Below are 21759 nucleotides of genomic sequence, written 5' to 3'. Positions count from 1 at the left end.
AGCTGGAGAGGGAGGGGAGCCTCTGTGTCTTTCTCTGTGTGTCTGTTTGTGAGAGAGGGAACATATTAGTGCATATAATGTATTTTGGGAAATATTTGGAATGGTCTCTGGTACTGTGTTTAGAATTCTAGGGCAGACCAATCCTATTTTTGTGTGTGTGTGTCTATGTGTATTACATATGAAGGAGAGGATGCAATAGTGGATGTTGTGGATTTTAAGGAAACAATCGAATGCTCAGTGGCATAAATATGTTTAAAGATCTAATATATTGATTCCCAAGCTTATGCATGCTTAGTCAGAAGTAAGCCCTACTTAATTCAGTGAGACTTAACCCTCAGGAAGGTAGGCATAGGATTGCAGCGTAAGAACTATGTATCCTGGAATGATGATAATAATAATAATAATGTGCTTTGAAGTTCTTCTTAGATCTCTGCACAAAAACAATCTAATGTAGTGTGTGTTCTGTGTGTAAGAGAGAGGCATCCAGCTGGCTAAAAGGAAGAGGATGGGGACTTGAGCAATGGAGATGTATTTATGCCCTTATATGTGATTTTTCCTGCCTTCTGAATAGGAGTTCAGGACACTGTGCATGGCCCCTCCCTTTTTTTATATGCATTGCAACTCTGAGAGGTCGAAACTGAGTGACAGGCCCAAGGTTGCTCCATGAGAAGATTTTGGCCGAGTTCTGCGCCCGGCTGGAACGAATTATTAACTTTTAGGATGGAAAGGAACTCGGTGTTTGGAAGTCTGAGTGTATCGGAGCTGAATGTATGTTGTTGGTTTTTCATTCCATTTCTGCCTCAAGTTTCTTCATTCATGAACCCTGAGGCAATGTTCATCAGGGTTCTTGGGCAATTCAGGAAAAATGATCTTTTCCCAACAGATCCAAACCTGTTGAGGTTCAGACCATAGCCTTAGGTCTGAGTGAATTTTTGGGAGTCAGCAGCTGAGTAAAATGCTAAATTTAGATCACCCTAGAGCACCAGAAAACATTTTGATGCAAGTTACTCTATGAAAATTACTCTAAATTTCCTGAAAACCTACTTTACTGGTTTAATGATACAAAGCCTGTGTTTTTCTGTTTTGTTCAGTTCCCTCACCTCAATTGTATGTGTGTAGGCAACAGTAACTGCTTTAGTCCCAGAGACTTAAAATATTTATAAATGGCAGTGATCTTTTAATTCTTGGTGAAAAGTATGAGTATGCAAGGCTTTTGATTACACAAACCATAACTAAACAACAAAGCCATATAATAGTGCTCTATTATTTTCAACAGGGATTGCTATTTTTGGTGCATGATCTATCTTCTCATTCAATCTGATCTCTCTAAAACAGAGTTGGAGAACATGTGGTCCGCCAACTGTTGTTCCCATTGGCCTCAGCCAGCATGGCCAGTGTTCAGGGATGCTGGGAATTGTAGTCCAACAACAGCGGGAGGGCCACAGGTTCTTCGGTATCCCAGAGGTTCCTTAGAGGACTAGTTGATGAGGAAAGGCTCCCTTTAAAGTAGGATGCTTAAACTCTGCTGGTCTAAAGGTTGCATTTGATTTCCATGGTTCTTCTTTCCTCTCCAATGCAACTTTTGCTATCATGTCTCTCTTTTCAATCTGACCATCCTTGCACGGCAGTGAACCCTCCTCACAGCCCACTCTTGTCCTAATTCATTCGTCTGCAATATGATATGAGTGTTGGTTGCTCTGCCAGATGTATAAGACTTCAATAAACAAGTGCTTAGTCCTGTAAGTGAAACTGTCTGGGCACGGAAGGATAAAATAGTCTAGCTGTCAGTGGGAATGGTGAAAATAAAAGGCAACTGGTGGTACAAATTGCAAATGAAAATAGTTTATGCCTATTGCAAGGGGCAGCCTTATTATTGCTCTGATCCAGCTAGTGCCGTCAGTGTACAGATATATGTTTCATGCACAGTAACTTCATAATTCTTGTGTGGGTGGGTTACTTGGGACTTGCACCTGTCTGATGTTTTGTTTCTTGCATCTTCATTTCACCATCTACATTCCAGATACAGCTCTGTGTTGCCGTTTCCAAACTGGTTGTTTAGTGCAGTCCTATAATAGCTGCACATTTGACACTCTGGTTGTGCTTTAAAGAGCTACTGGAGGCACCTTACGTTGGCTGCTATTGTACCTTGTTTGCTCATTCTTGGTATGCGTTTAGTTTTAAGTGCTTCATATATGTTACCATGTAAACCTCACAATAACCTTGTAATGCAAGTAAGTATTATTTCCTTATTGCATCTAAGGAACGGAGAGCAGGGAAGCTGAGTTTGTGAGGAAGTGGGTCATATCAAGCCACCTGGTCACTTAGAATGATTTTGCTTATTTCTCTAGCTGTTTCTTTACATAGTGTAATGCTAGTATGCTCTGAATACTACACGTGGGCTAAGCAAACCTTGCTTTCTAGGGAGTGCCCTTTTATCAGAAGCTTATTTGTTTAAGTATTGGGAGTGTTGTGCTACTACGCAAGCTGAGCGGTTATTAACACCTGCAAAAATCAGAGCTGGTTCTGTTTCCTCCTGGGCAACCGTAGCTCAGTGGTAGAGCCTGCCTGTTTAGCATGCAGAACATCCCAAGTTTGATCCCTGGCATCTCTACTTTAAAAGGTCAGGTGGCATATAATAGTCAAGATTTCACCCGGAAGCGCCACTACCAGTCAAGCTAGACCAGTGGTTCCCAAACCTTTTCCACCATGGACCACTTGAAGGTTGCTAATTGTCTTGGCAGACCCTTAAAATGTTTCTTCTGCCTGCTTCAGCAATTGTAATGTGCTGTGCCAGAAGTTGTACATTTTTAAATTGTATTTTTATGGCTTCTTTCATTTTCTGTATTGTATTCTTTTATATTGCATTTTGAATTCTGTATAGTACAATATAAAATACAATACAATAATAAACCATAAATCATAATAGAAGAAAAAGAGAGAGCAATAAGAATACAATTACAGTGGTGCCTCGCAAGACGAAATTAATTCGTTCCGCGAGTTTTTTCGTCTTGCGATTTTTTTCGTCTTGTGAAGCACGGTTTCGGAAAAGTTTTGGAAAAGCTTCAAAAATCACCAAAGTCTTCAAAAACCTCAAAAAAGGCTACCACACCGCGTGCTATGAGTTGCTCCTCGAAGTCAAGTCGCAACTGTATTAACGGTTTTAAGAAAAAGGAAACAAACTTGCAAGACGTTTCCGTCTTGCGAAGCAAGCCCATAGGGAAAATCATCTTGCGAAGCAACTCCAAAAACCAAAAACCCTTTCGTCTTGCGAGTTTTCCGTCTTGCGAGGCATTCATCTTGCGAGGTACCACTGTAAAAATCTGATATTTAATGCACTGTGCTCACCTTCCACAATTGCTGCTCCCACTGTTCTTCACAGACCCAGAACTGTCTGAATGAAGCTTGCCATGGACCACCGTTTGAGATCCCCTGAGCTAGATTGAGTTCTGTGGTACTAGTTTCAGTTGATGGTGCCTGAGATTGTGGACACAACACTTGTAGCTATTTGCTGTATCGTGGGTCCTCCCAGTTCTTCCCCATCATTCAGGTTAGGCAGGTGGGTCAAGCGAGTGGTGGATGCATTATTACTCCAGCCATCCTTAAAGAGGAGGTTGTGCGACAACATCTAAAGAAGCCAGAGGTCTATGATAATGATCACCCAGTCATTAATACCATTCTTGGGCTGGGATAGCCTAAGCTGTTGTGACTCATGCTTAGGAACCTTGAGGGTAACCTCACAACTGGATTCCTGTGATGTGCTCTGTGAAGAGCTACCCTTGAGATTGGCTCAGAAGCTGCAGCTAGGTTGCTCAGTGGGGCATCTGCTGCACAACCCCTCTACTGCCAATTAGCCACCGAGTCAAGTTCAAGGAGGGTGTTTGTTATTGTTGATTCTGGCTGCTGTAGTTGCTGCAACTATGTTCTATGATTATCTGGGTTGTTTGCTTATTTTAATGATTTTTGTTTGGATTGTGCAGCACTTTGAGATTTTGGAATTGGAAAATTTGTGTGTGTATGTATAAGTAGATAGAGAGATAGATATGAAATAAACAGATAAACAAATAGTCAGCCATAGGATCTCTGTCTCTGATGGACCTGCCATGCAGAATTCAGAAGAGAGGGCAGATTTCCCCTTTAAGTGCAGTGCTTTTTTTACTCTCTCTCCATAGGAGTGAATTCACACCAACAAGCTGATGGCCACCCACTTGGATGGCTTTAAAAGAGTAGACAAATTCATGGAGGCTAAGCCCAAGCTCTGCTTCTTTGCTTGGTATCTTTAGGATGCCTCCGAATACCAGTTAATGGGATCACCACTGGGGAGAGGTGCTGCTGAGCTTTGTTTCTGCTAGTGGGCTTCCTGTAGGCATCTTGGTGGCCACCTACCTATCTTGTGGCAGTGAATCCCATGTAAGGCATTTCCTGCCCCTTCATCTGCATGTAGTTCTGCCAAGGGTTCTGTGTCTGGGACATGCTAGAGTGCATCTAGGTTTTCGATGGACACAAGTGGGATCTGGAACAGAATGTCTCAGTGTGGAGTTGCAGCTAGCTAGCCATAACCTTTCCCAAGATAGTGTTACCCCAGTTTAAGAACAGCCCTGTTTACGTACTGTTCGGTTTATGAACTCTGCAAAACCAGAAGTAGTGTCCCGGTTTGCAAACTTTACCTCGGTCTAAGAGCGGAAGCCAAATGGTGAAAGGGCACCGGTGGCGGGAGGCCTCATTAGGGAAAGCACGCCTCGGTTTAAGAACGGTTTCGGTTTAAGAACGGACTTACGGAACGGATTAAGTTCATAAACCGAAGTACCACTGTACTCTATTCCATCCCTTTCTCCATTTTCTGTTCTCCCTCCCAACACAAACACAACCTCCTCCCCTGACATGTTATGGGGCTGCTGAGTATGTCCACTCCCTCACTAGACTGTTTTGGGGTTCCCTCTTCCCTACGGTCCCCCCCCAAAAAAATTTCTTCCTACTTCTGAAAACCTTTGTGTTCTGCCAAGCCAGCTATTATTTCCCTCTTGTGTATGGATGGTGCCATTTCCCCTATATGAGGTCCAAATAAAGAGTATCAGTTAACTATTGGTTTAAGTAGTGCATGTGATTGTTCCACTGTAACTGAATGGGTTTTTGTTGTTGTTGTTTTACAAAAAATAAAATGCCTTTTTGTCTCTAGAGCAGGCTTCCTCAGCCTCGGCCTTCCACATGTTTTGAGACTACAATTCCCACCATCCCTGACCACTGGTCCTGCTAGCTAGGGATCATGGGAGTTGTAGGCCAAAAACATCTGGAGGGCCGAGGTTGAGGAAGCCTGCTCTAGAGAGTGACGCAACTTAGTAATTGCTTTCCCCCCCTTCAGGCTGCTGTAATGATCTCGTGGAAATCCTGAGCTGCCTGCTGACCGGACTTGGACTGAGTTGAGTTGCCTGCTGTAAAACTACAGATGAGAAGCTTGGTATTGTGTCCTCTTGCGCAGTCTCCTTGCTGGCAGTTCTTCTGATGGATAGAACCAGGACTCGGCAGTTCTCCTGAAAAGTGCGTTTTGTTCAGCTGGGGAAATATTTCCCCTGCATCTTAATAGCATCTGCCATGGACTCTTCGGTGATCCTGCTGGAGAAGCAAGCCAGCAACGGGGGCCCCTACAGCTCTGAGCAGCCTGTGGAGATGGAGGCCAAATTGGAGCGGCCAGCAGAAGGAGATGGCCTTCATGGTAAGCTGTTTCTGCAGATCAGATTTGTGTTGCTGCGAGGAATGTGTTTCTGAAGGTAGTGCAGTCAGGCTAAGGACATAAGGCGGGCAGTGGACAACCTGAGGAAGTGCCATCCCACTTTGGGCCTGTCAAGAGAACACAGGTGATGTCCACTCTTTCCAGGATCTCTCCTCGTTTTGAGATTTTAGTGCAGTGGTTCCCAAAGGGCATGGCGTGCCACGCTGGTGTGACAGGAGAGGATGACAAGGGTGGCAGGAAGATTAAAGGACCATCAAAGAAAAATTCATATGTTTCAGTGTAGTATAGTATAGTATCCGTTTTTTAATTTCAAAATGAGAGCAAGAGCATCAATTGATAAATTTGGTGCGTTCCAAGCAAATTTTCATTCCGAAAGGGTGGCACAGAGAAAAAGGTTTGAGAACCACTCCTGTGCTTGGTGAGCTGAGAGTTGGTTTAAACCCTGGGTGAGAATCCAGAGGCTGAGGGTAGTGGTGTGTCAGAAGGAAACTGAATATATATTTAATTTTTAATGTACATTTTTTGTAGCTGTGTATTTTTGTAATATTTTGTTTAAGTTGTCCGTTGTTGCTTTAGTTTTTTGTACATCGCTGAGACATATTTTTAATATATTAAGTGATACAGAAATTAAATAACCCAATCGAATCAAATAAGGTGAGCCCTGCTGGATAGGACCAGATGGCCATCTGCGTTAGGCCCCTGTGCCTGAATTCCCCCATCCTTGTCCTAGCAGGTCTGGTTGAAGGGTCAGGAGCAGGCAATTTGACAGAGCTCTGCTTGAGGACCCAGAGAGCTGCAGCCAGTCAGGGTAGATAATACCCTTTACAGATTTCATATAATGCTGTTGCCTGTGTTCCCAGTGCTTTTCTTCTGAACAGCCAAAGGTCCCAGGCTAGTCAAACCAGGTGGGCCTTTGCCAAGGTATTTCTTATAGCAGGGATGCTTTAAAGACCTAGGATATCCTCTCTTTATAGGAAGGGGAAACAGACTGGAGACCCATCCTTCCACCCCTAAGTTTGTAAGGGATGTGAACCTAGTGCAACCCAATATTCTGCTCTTTTCCAGTGACTAGTGTAAATGACAGCAAAGTGCCAGCTGAAGGGGAATGCCTGGTTCCAAACAGCAGCGAGGTGCCATGTGCGAATGGACCAGCATCTCGCTACCCTGTCTCTTCTGACCCCAACGGCACCCCACGTGAGGAAGTACCAGCTCCAGGTGTGCCCGGTTTCCATGACAACCTAAAGTCGTCTCAGGGAGCTAGTGCTGAGGGCATAGTGCTTAGGAAGGAAGCGTTGCAGTCCCTCAAACTAAGCCTTCCCATGCAAGAAACCAAATTGTGTAAGCATCTGTTTATGGCGGAGCCCCCTGTTTTTTTCTCTTGCTCCAAGAAAAAAAAAAAAAGCTCCCTCCCCACTTTCCATTACTCTCCTGGCCTCTGCAGACTCTGTCTCCAAATATCACTTCAAAGAAGCTTGATCTGATATTGTAATTTTGCTCTGTGGCAATTGGTGCTTGTGACTCTGTATTTAACACACTTACTTTACTTAACATTGTTGGGCTGAGTAAATGTTGCCATTAAAACACTGTTAAAAACAAAGGACCCTTATTGCTTTCCTTTTTCTTCTTTTTGCATTCCAGTTAGGCAAGTGCAAATTCAGAATAATTATATTGTATAAAGCCAGGCTTGTATTTTAACAGCTTGCCATGGGTGACCAGGAAATCCATGCAGGTGAATAAAAGTGCTGGCAGAGGAGAGATGAATTGCCTACTTGGTAGAAAGCTATATTTTTTCTACTAGAATCTTCTCCTTGGCCAGCATGAGAATACAGACTTCATACTGTATTTTTCACTCTATAAGACGCACCCAGACCATAAGACGCACCTAGTTTTTGGAGGAGGAAAACAAGAAAAAAATATATTCTGAATTTCAGAAGCCAGAACAACAAGAGGGATCGCTGCGCAGTGAAAGCAGTAATCCCTCTTGCTGTTCTGGCTTCTGGGATAGCTGCACAGCCGGCATTCGCTCCATAAGACGCACGCACATTTCCCCTTACTTTTTAGGAGGGAAAAAGTGAGTCTTATAGAGCAAAAAATACGGTATATTAGTACGTATATATGTTTTTGCAGGCTGATAACTGTTTGTTGCACTTACTTACAAGCCTGTAACCCTGCACAACATCACCTGTTTAGATAAAAGCCCAAAACACTTGAGGTTTAGCTAGTTGTTTATCTGTGGGCATTTATATCTCACCTTTTAAAATGGTCCATAATATTAAAAGTTAATGTAATGAAACAAATATGAAACAAGCAGCATTTTAAAAAATAATAAATCAATTGGCAGAGAAGAAAAGCACATAGTTAAAATACTTGGGGGTGAAACTTTTGCTAAGGTCAGACAAACCTTCCTTGTGGAGAGCTTTCTACAAGTGGGATGTCACCACTGAGAGTGATTGTAATAATCCGTTTTCAAATCTAACCGCGAGACCACAGTTCAGTCAACTTGTCCTGTGGCTGCCAACCCCTTCCCTCATGCCAATAAAAACATGGCAATTAGGGTTCCGCAACAGGCAGTATTCTTAATCTGGAGGGAGCTGTTAACAAGTTGATTGAAGAGCTGTGGATCCTAAACTGTGCACTCTTAATATCAGTGCTTACACAAGGCGTTGGGGTTTGGGGCACTTTTTTCAGCTGCACGCTCACCTGGCTAAAACCGCATGCTTTGCTTATCTGCATGAATATTGTAGTAAGTCGTGAGATAGGGGTAGTTATAATGCCCCCCCCCCGATGTTGCAGGACTCCCATCATCCTGACTGTTGGCCACAATGGCTGGGGCTGATGGGAATTGGAATCCAGCAACATCTGGAGGCCACCATGTTGATTAGCCCTTGAGTTACGGAAATAAGTTTGGCATCGCCCAGCTCAGTCCTTCTACACAATTCACATATAAGCGGGACTGAAGCCAGCTTTTTATGAACAACTTATATCGGGAGATGATGCATTTCAGTGGATAGCCAGTTGGAGGAGAAGCCTGGGAATCTGGATCCAAGCTTCTGCTCAGCTCACAGTGACCTGAAGTTGTCACAGTGCCTCAGTTCCTCATTTGTAAGAGGAGACTCTACTGACCAGACCCTTGTGGGGATGTAAAAATGGAGGATTCTAAATTTGCTTTGCGTCCAATTTGCTTTGCTTTGTGTCCAATTTAAAGCAAGCAGAATCTTCAGATGTAACCAAATTATACATTGAGGTGGGTCTTGCTGACTAGTCAAACCCAAGAGCTGGAACTGATGTCCTTGTTCCCTTGAGCTACATCTTCTCCATGACCAATTGTTAACAATCTCACAGTGCATCCCAAAATTTCTTTGTTTGTTGGTGTCTTTGAGGTACTGGGTCCCATTCTGGGCAGGGTACAGAATGGGTACTGTTAAGCCTTGGTAGATAGAAGCCTCATTGGATGCTCACTAAATTAACTTCATTTCCCCCCAAAAAGCATGCAACCTTTCAGTCTAGTAATTGAAATGAAAGAACTGTCACTTTTCTGCCTCTCTTGCTGTTTTTACTTTTTCCCTAATTTTTGCTAAGAAACATACATTTCTACCCAGCCTAGTAATACACACACACACACACACATCTAAATACATAAAACCTGTCTTTCATCCTGTAGGTTCAGCCGATTCTTCTCTCCCTTTAGAGAAGGAAGAACAAATCAGACTTCAGGCAAGAAGGCGCCTTGAAGAACAGCTCAAACAGTATCGTGTAAAAAGGCACCAGGAGAGAGTAAGAGCCTAGCAAGTGGTTTCTCTGGTGTTTATGAATTCTAATGACTTGGGAAATCCTGTAAACTGCTCCTTGGTGCTGCAAAGCATCATTTGAGGTGATGCTGTGGGGTGGACTCAGTTTGCGGAGGGGGTCACAGAATTGCAGCAGTGTGATCTACATATCTCCATTTATCCATTTTTAAGGCCAGGAGCCTTAGCAGCTTTCACAGACAACGGGCCCCATTCAAAAGTAACAGATAGCTCATGTTCTCTTTCTATATGAACAGGCTGTGGTGAACATTGGGCTTATGCAACCATCACTCCCCTATCTTCTTCAGAAGCTCTTGCCTATGGTTTTACACAAACCACAGTTCCTTGTGACATCTAAACCTGAGGAACTGTTGTTTGTTTAAAGCCTTTGTTGGTCATTAAGCCAGGATCCGATACAGTCGTACCTTGGAAGTTGAACGCCTTGCAAGTCAAACGTTTTGGCTCTGGAACGCCGCAAACCCAGAAGTGAATGTTCCGGTTTGCGAACGTTCTTTGGAAGCTGAACGTCCAACTTGGCTTCTGTGGCTTCCAATTGTGTGCAGGAAGCTCCTGCAGCCAATCAGAAGCTGCACCATGCTTGTTGAACGTTTTGGAAGTCGAACAGACTTCCAGAATGGATTCTGTTTGGCTTCCAAGGTACGACTATACTATGGTTTGATCCTGGCTTGTTTTCACTAATTCTAGTTATAATTAACTGCAGTACCCTGAGTTTGGAAGTGCTGTGGCTAGCCCCAGCCATAACTCTGCGTTGGGTGGCAGATGACACTTCCATATCACATGGACATGCCAGTAGTATACTGAGTAGTGAGCATTCATTCACCCTCTTTATTCTCTGAGCATATACAGTGTGCATGCCCTAGAAGGTTACTTTCCACTCCCATCTATATTAAAAGCTAGAGGACAATTTGCCATTGAGGCTGATGCTTCTTTGACTTTCACTCTGGTGTGCCAATAGAGAACCTGTTGCTGGACTCCCAACCCCTGCCGTCGTTGATCATTTGCCATGCTGGCTGGGGCTGATGGGAGTTGCAGTCCAGCAACATCTCAAGGGCCACAGGCTCCCTATTTCCATTCCATACAATCACAGATAACTGAAAACAACAGTATTTGGCTCAAATCAATGACCTGGTTCCCACTAAACACTAAGCCAAACCATAGTTTAACTTGAATGGGTGGTCTCGTGTGTTCGCCTGCTGCACTCAACCAAGCCATCGTTTGGTGTAGCATGTTGTTCAAACAACACACCAAGTCATGCCATGGCTCAGCTCAGTGCAGCACAACAGCAGAATGACTGAGGAGGAGCAGAGTGGCTGAGATTCACTCTCTCAGAGCCCACGTTTTTAGCTATGGTTTGACTTGGTGTGATGTGCAAACCAGACTGATGTCCACCCATGGATCTTTCACAAAACAGATGGGCCTGACACTTGTTTGTTCAGGTAGAGCCATTTTGATGTGTTAACCATACTGATTTGGCGGGGATGTTTGCCATCCCTAAATCTGGTGGTGAAGGAAGAATAAGCTGGAACTTTAAATATTAAATATAAATATAAACTTGAAGTATTATTACATTTAAAGTTCTCGCACTGAAAGGAGGAGACTGACTTTTGCATTCGGGAACCTCAAAAAGAAACCTTGGTTGCCGTTCTATGATGATTTCCATTTATTTACATGATGGGCAGTTGATTGGTTTAAAATAAAAGACTTTGGTGATCAGAAATTGCATTCCATTTATACTACTGCTTGTCATCTTCTTTTTCTTGTCCAAGCAGTCTACAGCTAAAAGCCGTCCCTCCAGTACCCTCGATCCTGAGCTGATGTTACATCCAGAGTCTTTGCCGAGGGCCAGCACTGTGTCTATGACAAAAGAATACTCATTCTTGCGAACCAGCGTCCCGCGGGGACCAAAACTGGGAAGCCTGGGGCTTCCGACACAATCAAAAGAAAGGAAAAGTTCTAAATCTAACAGGTCAAGTAGAATCCGGTCTCTGGCAGACTATAGAACTGAAGATGCAGAAGGGCATGTTCCGCTTGATTCACCAAGTGGCTCCCTGAAGCAGAATCGAAGCAGCCTGACGTCTGTTGTGTCTGAGATCAGGCTAACCCCTGATCCAGATGACCGGCTGGAGAATTCCTCTCTGGCCGGAGATAGCATCTCTGATATTGACGGAAGTGAAGTAGGATTGAGGCTGGATGGCAACGAGAGCGACAGTTCTACGTACAGTAGTTTATCGGGAAGGGGGCCCTATGGCGCTTTGCTCAATTCCGAAAGCAGGCAGGGCACTTCGCTGACTGTAAATGGCCAGGAGGTCCCTTTGGATGCAGTTGGACAGTTTCCCTCCATCAGGGAAGTCTTGCAGGCTGCTGCTGCGACAGAGCACCATCCCGACGATCAGGAAGTCAACGGGGAAGTGAGAAGCAGGAGGGACAGCATTTCCAGCAGGTAAGTGCATTGCAGTGGCTTTCAAATATTTGAACCTCCAGGGAATATTTTTCTGCCTTGACTTGTCTGCGAAGGAATACCATTTGTCTCTGCTGTGAAAGGTGCTGCGGCGTCTTCTGCAGTGTGCAGTCAGCTTGTGAAGAGCATTAGCTTGGACTGTTATATGAAGGCGCTCTGTGCTGCCTTGGTTGGCAAGTCCATCAAGCTCAGTGCTGTCCACTCCAGGGATGGGGAGTTTGTTGCCCTCCAAATGTTGTTGGACTACAGCTTCCATCACACTTGACCACTGACCATGCTGGTTGGGGCTGACAGAAGTTGGAGTCCAGCAACATCTGGACGGGCTCTGATCTCCTCATCCCTGGCCTACCTTGACTCACAGCAGTTCTCAAGAAGTGTCCTGATAGTTGCGACCAAAAGGCCCCTCTAGTCCCCACAGCAGCCAGCCAGGTGCCTCCTGGGGAGCCCACAAGCTGGGCATGAGCACAGCTATCGTTCCCCAGAGACTGGTATTCAGAGGCATATGCTGCCTTTGATTCCTGGAGGCAGCGTTGAGCCATCATGGCTAGTAGGCAGCAGCTTGGGTGGGAGACTCTGGGAAGGTAGGAAGCAGCCTTATACCAAGTCAGACCATTGGCCCTCGTTCATCCTGCATTGTCTGCTTTGACCAGCAGCATCTCTCCAGGGTTTCAGGCAGGAGCTTTTCCCTGCCCTACCTGGGACACCAGGAGTTGAACCTGCGACCTTCATCATGCAAGGTGTTAACACTCTGCTACTGAGCTTGCAGTTCTTCCCAAAGCTACAGCTCATGTACGCTGCTTTGAGATCCATCATGAAACAAAGGTGGGATATGCATGGAGTAAGTGTAGTTGCAATGCATTGGGGAAGGGCCATAGCTTAGTGGTAGAATGACTGCTTTGCCATGCGGAAGGTCGCCAGTTCAATCCCCAGCATCTCCAGGTAGGACAGCCTCCTTTTCTGAAACTTGGGAGAGCTGCTGCCAATCAGTGTAGATAAGCCAGAATGACCAATGATGTGACTCAGTATGTAGCTACTCTGAGTGCCTTTTTGCCTAAAGGGCTGGCTATAAATGCCTTAAGTAATAAGTGAACAATATGCACCCAGACCGCCCCTGTGGGTTGACCTCTTTCCGTGTCAGGTGGTTGACTGAATCGCATTCAGCATTTTGTCATAGAAGAGGACCTTCAGCGTGTCCCCCTGTTTATGAACCTTACAGCATCCTTCTCACACAACCCATTAAGTATTTAATCCATGCACAGATCTTTCCAGCTTTTAGCACTTAATGAGACGCAAGGGTTCCTGCCCTAGATGCACTTATCCACTTTAGCCCTTTTAAGAATGGGATTACTTGTTGGTTCTCAGAAGCTTACTCACCCATGATACTATAATGAGTTTCTCAGTGCCCATCTCTTTAGGACAAGTATAGAATTAGCAATTGGTCAATATCGCAGTGCCGATCGTGGTTGCTGTTCTTTCCCTTCCATCTTTCTTATAAATTAATGGCCAGTTTTTAGGTATCCTTTTGGCTCGAAAGTTATTTGAATGAAATAAAAATATTAAACACCCCATAGTTTTTTTTAAAGTGTCCATTTGCAGGGCTCAGAAAATCTATTCTCCATCATGCTCAAGAGGGACTAAATTTTCTGAGCAAGTGTAGGTTGGCTGTAAAGAGTTCCCAAGGGCATTTAGCAATGGCCCACATTGCATCGTTGTCATCATTCTGTGCCATCATCCTGCTTCAGGCTCATGATACAGTGTCACTTTGATGTTTTCAAATGGCGGCCGCACTCATGGGGTGTGGTGGCGGCAGCAGCAGCAGCGGTATGTCAGCAAGGAGGGTTGGAATACAATCAGATTGCCTTAGTATCTCAGCTGGGGCTATGGAAAATCTATTGGGAAACAAGGCCCATCCTGTCAGCTCTGCTGAAAAACCAGCTCCATCATGTTGCTCCTGCCTTTGTACTCTTTCCATCCTGGTGGTATTTCAGTAAGGGGCTATCGTTTACTTAAAGAATTGGTGCCTGCTTTTGCGTTTTCTCCCCTCTTCCATCCTCTTTTTCCTTTTGTGTCAAATCTTTTAGATTGTAAACCAGTGGGCAGGGACTGTCTTGTTTTAATTCATTGTATGTAAGCCACTCTGGGAGCCTTTTTTTTTTTTTTTTTGAAAGAACAGCCATGTACAAATGCTCCAAATAAGAAAATAACAGGGACGATATCATGAGCTGCGAAATAGCCATGTATATCACTGGCACAACGTGTACATTGATAAAGTGTGCGCACGCTTTTGTCTCTCCCCAGTATATCGATGGAGAGTTCTATCGCAGGCACGCATGACGAAATGTTGCAGGTCCTCAAAGAGAAGATGCGTCTCGAAGGGCAGCTTGAAGCGCTGTCATTGGAAGCCAATGAGGTACAAATGACGTCACCCCTTCTGTACAGGATGTTACTGAGGCTACTTAAAGCAGGAATGGGCACCCTTCATGTGAAACTGCTGGGAGAGGATGTCCAGAGTTTTGGGGTTCGGTGCCACCAATATGCTGATGACACCAATCTGTCTCTTTTTCATCTAAATGTGAGAATGCTATTTCAGGGCTTAAATCAGTGTCTGGTGTCAGTAACAGGCTGGCTGAGGGTGAACAAATTGAAGTTTAAGCGAGAAAGAGATGCTCCTGGTTGGTGGAAAGGCAGATCAGAGAATTGGGATTCAACCTGTGCTGGGTGGGTTGACATTCCTCTGACAACTCAGGTTCGCAGCTTGGATGTACTCCTAGATTCAACCCTGAGTGTAGATGCCCAGGTTTTGGCAGCGGCTGGGAGTATGCTTGCATATTTAAAACCAATGCACAATATGCACCCGTTCCTGGAGATGTCTGATCTGGGAACAGGGACACATGCCTTAGTCACAAGGCAGCCCTGTATAGGGAAGTTTTTAATGTTTGATGTTTTACTGTTCTTAATGTTTTAATTTGTTGGATGCCACCCAAATTGGCTGTGGCAACCAAATCAGATGGGTGGCATATAAATAAATTGTTGTGGTTGTGGTTGTTATTTGGTATACTCTAAAACACCGTATGTGTGTCTGCCTTTGGAAAGTGTTCAGGAACTTCAGTGGTCCAAGATGCTGCAGGCAGATTATTGCAACATCTCCACTGGCTGCGTGTCTGTTTCTGGGCACAATTCAGAATGCTGATTATTCCCTACAAAGGCCTATACAGTTGATTCCAGGCTTTCTGAAGGACAGCATCTCCCTCTGTGAGCCAGTCAGCTTTTGAGATCTTCAGGAGAGGCCTTTTTCTCAGTTCCGCCAGCCTATAGGCACATTTGGGAGGACATGAGAGTGGGCCTTTTCCATCGCTACTCCCAGATTGTGGCACTCCCTTCCACCGGAGGCTCGCCTGGCCTCCTCTTTGTTTTCCTTTTGCCAGCAGGCAAATACTGTTTTGTTCCCACAGGCCTTTGGACACTAACTGGCTTTTGTGGCAGGGTTTTCTAAGGCTGAAGGGACACAGGTGGCGCTGTGGGTTAAACCACAGAGCCTAGGACTTGCCAATCAGAAGGTTGGCGGTTCGAATCCCCATGATAGGGTGAGCTCCCGTTGCTTTGTCCCTGCTCCCGCCCACCTAGTAGTTCGAAAGCATGTCAAAGTGCAAGTAGATAAATAGGTACCACTCCAGCGGGAAGGTAAACGGCGTTTCCGTGCGCTGCTCTGGTTCGCCAGAAGCGGCTTAGTCATGCTGGCCACATGACCCGGAAGCTGTACACCGGCTTCCTCGGCCAATAAAGCGAGATGAGCGCCTCAACCCCGGAGTCAGCTGCAACTGGACCTAATGGTCAGGGGTCCCTTTGCCTTTTACTTCTAAGGGTGGGTGGCGGAAATGGTTCTAAGTTGTTTTGATTTGGTGTTGTTTTTTTTAATATGATAGCTTATTTAATTGTTCTTCAATATTTATATCGGATTGGTGTGCAATTCTGCGGCATGTTGTGAGCCACCTTGGGTTCTGCACTGGGAGAAAGGCAGGCTATAAATAAAATAAATAGTTTGTGGGGTTGCAAGCTGTAGTTTTACACTGAAAAGAGGCTGTAGAGGGATTAGGGTGGGGTGGGGTTTTCTTTTTCAGTTGGGGGTGACATTTGTAGAAGATTATGCAAAAGCTGGATTTTAAGGAGGTACTGAAGAATCCTATGAACCTCATTTGATTTTTCCGGTGCCTTGTGAAACCATTATTTTAAAATTATTATTTTTTAATCATTGTTTTTTGTTCAGGCTCTCAAAGAAAAGACGGAACTGCAAACCCAGCTTGCTGCTTTGAACATGAAGCTTCAGTCCCAGATGGAGCACAGTCAGAGCAGCCAGCAGAGGCAAGACTCGCTGAGCTCGGAGGTGGCCACGCTGAAGCAGTCTTGTTGGGACCTGGAAAGAGCCATGGCGGAACTTCAGGCTGCCTTGGAGGCCAAGAATGCCAGCCTGGCTGCCTCCAACAACGACCTGCAGGTGGCAGAAGAGCAGTACCAAAGACTGATGGGGAAGGTGGAAGACATGCAGAAAAGTGTCCTCAGCAAGGATAGCACAGGTGAGTAGGTGCTGCTTTCTTTATTCTTAAGAATCATTATTTATCGAGCGGCGCTTTGTAAATTTATTTAAAATACCATAGATTCCGGTGTATAAGGTGACTTTTGAACCTCGGAAAATCTTCTCCAAAGTCAGGGGTCGCCGTATACGCCGGGTATGGGTGGCGCGGAGCAGAGCCCGCCCCCTGTTGCTGCCCAGTGTACTGGGCAACTGGGCTTATAAGATGAACCCCCAAATTGCAGCTGCCAATTTGGGGGGTCGTCTAATACGCCCAGTCGCCTAATACGCAGGAATCTACGGTATTTATTAAATGGCTTGATCCGAAAGGCCTCCCAGCAGTGTAGTAATAAAGTGGTAGAGAAAACACCGCTAAAATCTACAAATGGATTATAGATAGATAGATAGATAGATAGATGCAAATAAATCTATAAAACCATCATCATTAAAGCGAAGGTAAGACCAATGAGGAGCTTTAAAAAATAAATATAGAAGCAAACAAAATATTTTCAGCAGGTGCCTGAATCACTTTAGCGATTATAGATTTGTGTTGCCCTTTTCTGCAGGTTCTGCAGCTCTATAGTCAGAGAGAGGTCTCTATTGCAGTTGACTTAACTGCAACAAAGCATAAAACATGTAATCGAAAAACAGTAATTAAAAAAAGCTAAGAACTACAGTAATTGTTTTTAAAGGTGCGATGGAAATGTCTATAAAATTTGATTTTTGTTGCTTGATCGTTGCTGCTGATCAACCTTCATAACCTTTCGAATGATTTCGCTTGGCTTCTTAGTTCATGATCTCCGACAGCAGCTTTCCTCATTGCAAAGTCAGCTCCAGCAGGTGCAACTGGACCGCACCACGTTGACCAATAAGCTGAAGTCGTCTCAAACAGAGATTGCGTCCCTGCAGAAAGTGCGGCACTGGTACCAGCAGCAGCTGGTTGTGGCCCAGGAGGCAAGGGTTAGGCTGCAGAGTGAGATGGCAAACATACAGGTAAGGGGGACTCTCCCTTGTTGGCTGCTGTGGCACTTCTTGGTGCGTGAATAATATCTTACAATTGAGATGGCAGAAGCTATTTTATACGCACCAGTGGTCAAGCTGTCTTAGTAGTTTGCACACTGACTGGCAGTGGCTCATTTATTTATTTATTTATTTATTTACGGCTATTAGCCCATAAAGTATGTACAAACATAAAAACACAGAGACATAAAGACCGATATATCCGACAACAGAAGGTGAACACCACGATGCAAGGGTGGGTCATTGAGCAGAGCCAAATGACAGCTTGGGGCCAGGAGAGCTCCAAGGGACGGTTCACAGAAAAAGGAAAACTGAAGACGAAATCCGACATGCACTCTCATCATAACAGTCCGATTAGTTTTGATGTTGTTGTTGTTTTTTTGGTGGTTTTTGAGTGTGAGATAACCGCATTCAGGAATCTCGCCACCTGCAGAGTTACAGAAGGATCTGTATCCTGCAAAAGCAGTGCGGCGTGTGACTCAACAGCCCTGCCAACCAAGCGCAGTAAAGCAGGACCCAGGAATTTAGTCCTGGCTATGCTATGTAGGGGACAGTTGAACATTATATGTGGAAGAGATTCAACAGTTTTCCCGTCACACACGCACAGCGGAGACACCAAACCCTTGGAAAATCTGTGGCTCAGCAGGTTCGATGGAAGGACATTGAACCTTGCATGAATAAATGCAAGTCGGTGTGGTACTGATGAAAGAGATGACATGTATGATGGAAGGCCAAGTGGTGGGGTTATTCCGTGATACCTGGGGGAGCAGACACCCCCACCCCTGGCGAGGTTGGGCAGTGGCTCTCTAAAATTTCAGGCAGGGTTCTTGTCCAGCCCTACCTGGAGATGCCAGGGGTTGAAGCCTAGCACGTTCTGCATGCAAAGCAGATTCTCTTCTACTGAGCTACACCCATTCCCCAGTAAGTTAGGCTGAGAGGCTTGGCCAGGATGCACCTATTGAGCTTTAGCAGCTGAAAGGTGATTTGCCCTGGCGGTCTTCCACCACAACCCACAACATATTTCAAGAAACCATTGCTTCATTATTTGCATGTATATCAGGGGAAACTAATGTGTTGTCCTCCAACTCCCATCAGCCTGAACCAGCATGGTGTGAGTTGTAGACCCAAAACGTCTGGAGGAGCACCAAATTGGCAACCCTTGGTATATCCATACATAAATATTCCTTTCTTCTTCAAGTTAGAAGAAAGGAGATTCCGACTAAACATATGGAAAAACCTTCTGACAGTAAGAGCTATTCAACAGTGGAATGGTCTCCCTTGGGAGGTTTTGGACTCTCCTTCCTTGGAAGTTTTTAAGCAGATGTTGGGTGGCCATCTGTCATGGATGCTTTAGCTGAGATTTCTGCAATCTAGAGGGTTGGGCCAGTTGACACTCAAGGTCCCTTCCATCTCTGCGATTCTGTGATTCCATGTGTATTTGACACTTGGGGCCAATCCCATATAGTCAATATGACGGGCAGAATCCGTGACCAAGGAAAAGAGACGGTGGAAGAAGACTGGAAGAAATTTGAACTTTATCTTAAGAACTGTTGTAAAATTAATGAGTGCTAAAATGTCATGGGTAATGTAAAGCAGATTTGCAGCGATAAATGATTGGGTAAGAGAAAAAGGTTAAAGAAAGTGAATTATAAGTAATTGAGATTAGGGGTTGCTGAAAAAGTTTAAAACAGGGATGCAGAAAAGGGAGGCATGGGGAAGTCGTCGAAATTGGGTATAAGGAAAAAAAGGTTATGAAATTATACATGTTTATATGTTTGTTTGTTTTTGTATTGTCATTTGTAATGTGTTATAATATATGTTGGAAAATCAATAAAAAATTTATAAAAAAAAAAAGACACTTGGGGCCAAATTAGGCCACTATGGAATTAGACAATTGGTGCCTTGCCATCTAGAAACCTAAGATGTGGTGCAACCCTAGTTAGACACCCTGAAGATTATTTAATTAAAATGAGAGCCCCTTCACTCCTCCATTTGTCAGAAGCTGTGATTAGACAGGGAAACATCTGATTAACCATAGTTCCCTGTTTTATGCGACCCGGGAAACGATGGTTACCAGCTTTGGAACAAGTTGGGCATTAAAATCATCACCAAACCATGGTTTAATATTGTGGCTTGTTCCGAACCTGGTAACGCATTTCCAAGATTGGACAAAATGAGGAACTATGGGCTTCATGGTTTAATCATGGTTTTAGGTGAAGAGAGGAGCAGAGAAGCTGTGCTGGCAGGGAAAAGATTCATGCATATCCCAGCTTCTTAAGAAGGTGAGAAATGGTTGTCCAGGCACAGTCAGTTGGGAGCGGTGGTATCCAGCATTGGTCCTGATGTCCTTCAAACATGCAGCAGCTAAAATCATGTGTTGAAAGGCCCATTGGAAAGGAATGTCTTCAGTTTCTGGCAGAAGACACTCAGAGAGGAAGCCTTGGTCATGGTGTTATTCCAAGGCCATGGAACCACCACAAAGAAAGCCCTGTCGATTGTTCCCATCTCTCAAATGTTGTGAGATGGCTCTGAGAGGAGGGCCTCTGAAGCACGTCCAATAAAATGAAATATTTGTATATTTCTTTGGAACAGAGGACATGAATCCTAATCCGACTGGTTCAGTTCCCTTCCCCTTTGAACTGCTGTTAAGCAACATTTAGTATGACTTTTTTTTCTCTTCCCTTACTGTCTTCCACAGGCTGGTCAAATGACCCAGGTGGGCATGTTGGAACATCTCAAGCTGGAGAACGTAACACTCTCTCATCAGTTAACAGAGACTCAGCACAGGTCCATCAAAGAGAAGGAGCGTATAGCTACACAGCTGCAAAATATTGAGGTAAACTTCATAGGAATTTTCTTTCGACTCTCTTAGTATTTCCTGTAATATGGGGATCTCTAAAACTTCAGAATTGTAATAGCTTAGAATACCACAGTCATCTTAGAATACTGCAAGAATATTGCAGTCAGAAGCAGTGTCTGGGCGGAAATGGCTAAAATGTCCATTTTTTGGGGATGATTTTCCTTAAAAATAGCTGGGGGTGGGAATTGTCCTGTGCGTCCTGGGTACTTATGGAGTACAGTAGTACCTTAGTTTAAGAACAGCTTAGTTTATGAACAGCTTGGATTAAGAACGCTGCAAACCTGGAAATAGGTGTTTTGGTTTGTGAACTTTGCCTTAGAAGCAGAACATGTTCCGCTTTCTGTTGAGTGTGTTCCATTTGTAAATTGAGTCCCGTGCTGCTATGGGAAAGCACGGCTTGGTTTAAGAATGCTTTGGTTTAAGAACGGACTTCCGGAACATATTAAGTTCATAAACCAAAGTACCACTGTAGTGGGGAGCTGAGGCTAATACAAATGTCTCTATAGTATAGGCACTGGAGAAGCACATGCTCTATTGTTTCTATTTGTCCAGAGTCACAGGGGCATTGTCTCTCCGAGTAAGCAATCTTCCTGTATCAACCTTCAATGACAGCCGAGGGGAGGGCACAACATTGTGCCAGGGTAAAGGCCCTCTGGTGCTTAGGGACGTCGAGATTAGTTAGATATGCCGTGGAGGAGGCAGAGTACCTGATGGATTCATTGGCAATAAAAGTTGGGGTCTTGGCTAGACCCAATTGGCGCTCTGTGTCTGCTACACATTGCTTAATGAGAGAAGCCCAGGGGTGAGATTTTAGTTGCCACTGCCTGTTTCCGTGTGGATTTAAAATCATCATTCATAGTTAGTGGGGCAAGGCCAAGGGGAAATAAAGAAGTAACACCATTTTTCTGCCTCCCTGGAGCATTTGCAGTCTCAGTTTGCAGTACAGCACGTGGTGCTTAGCAGTGGTTGTTCAGTTGCTAGCTTGCCCTCTGGTCTGAATATTTCTTAAATGAATAATAGGACAACCTTGTCGTAAAATACTTCCCCTGCCCCCTGTACCACCCAAAAGAAATAAGAATGCACATTATTTATTGAATTTGGAGGGGGTAATGTGGTAAGTGAGTGATTTTTTTGGAGCAGATTCTGGATCATCTGGGTGGGGAATTAATTTGGGGTAGTGGGTTTAGTAATTGGACTGATTTGGGGTATCTGGGCTGGGGTTTAATTTAATTTTAAAAATATTTGGGGTGATGAATAAGTGGAAGATCAACCATATGTATAGCCTAACATCAACACTGGCCTGAAGAGTCATTTCTTCAGAGC

General features: G+C 44.5%; 1 protein-coding gene across 5 annotated transcripts in view; it reads left to right on the top strand.

The window, feature by feature from the left end:
- The window catches only part of GOLGA3 (golgin A3), a 46723-nt gene that overhangs the window by 477 nt on the left and 24487 nt on the right, over nt 1-21759 (top strand). For 2 of the 5 annotated variants that reach the window (XM_053369449.1, XM_053369448.1), the window contains exons 2-9: nt 5357-5707; nt 6791-7063; nt 9387-9499; nt 11298-11971; nt 14288-14399; nt 16254-16560; nt 17347-17549; nt 20275-20412. In XM_053369449.1, coding sequence (XP_053225424.1) covers nt 5587-5707; nt 6791-7063; nt 9387-9499; nt 11298-11971; nt 14288-14399; nt 16254-16560; nt 17347-17549; nt 20275-20412 — 1941 coding nt within the window. In that variant the 5' untranslated portion in view covers nt 5357-5586. The remainder of the gene's footprint in view (nt 1-5356; nt 5708-6790; nt 7064-9386; nt 9500-11297; nt 11972-14287; nt 14400-16253; nt 16561-17346; nt 17550-20274; nt 20413-21759) is intronic. The other 3 variants (XM_053369452.1, XM_053369450.1, XM_053369453.1) reach the window with 3 other exon arrangements.

This window comes from Podarcis raffonei, chromosome 16, assembly GCF_027172205.1.
Source record: "Podarcis raffonei isolate rPodRaf1 chromosome 16, rPodRaf1.pri, whole genome shotgun sequence".
Lineage (NCBI taxonomy): Eukaryota > Metazoa > Chordata > Lepidosauria > Squamata > Lacertidae > Podarcis > Podarcis raffonei.
Note: the sequence above shows the minus strand (reverse complement) of the source record. Positions and strands in the feature narration are given on the sequence as shown.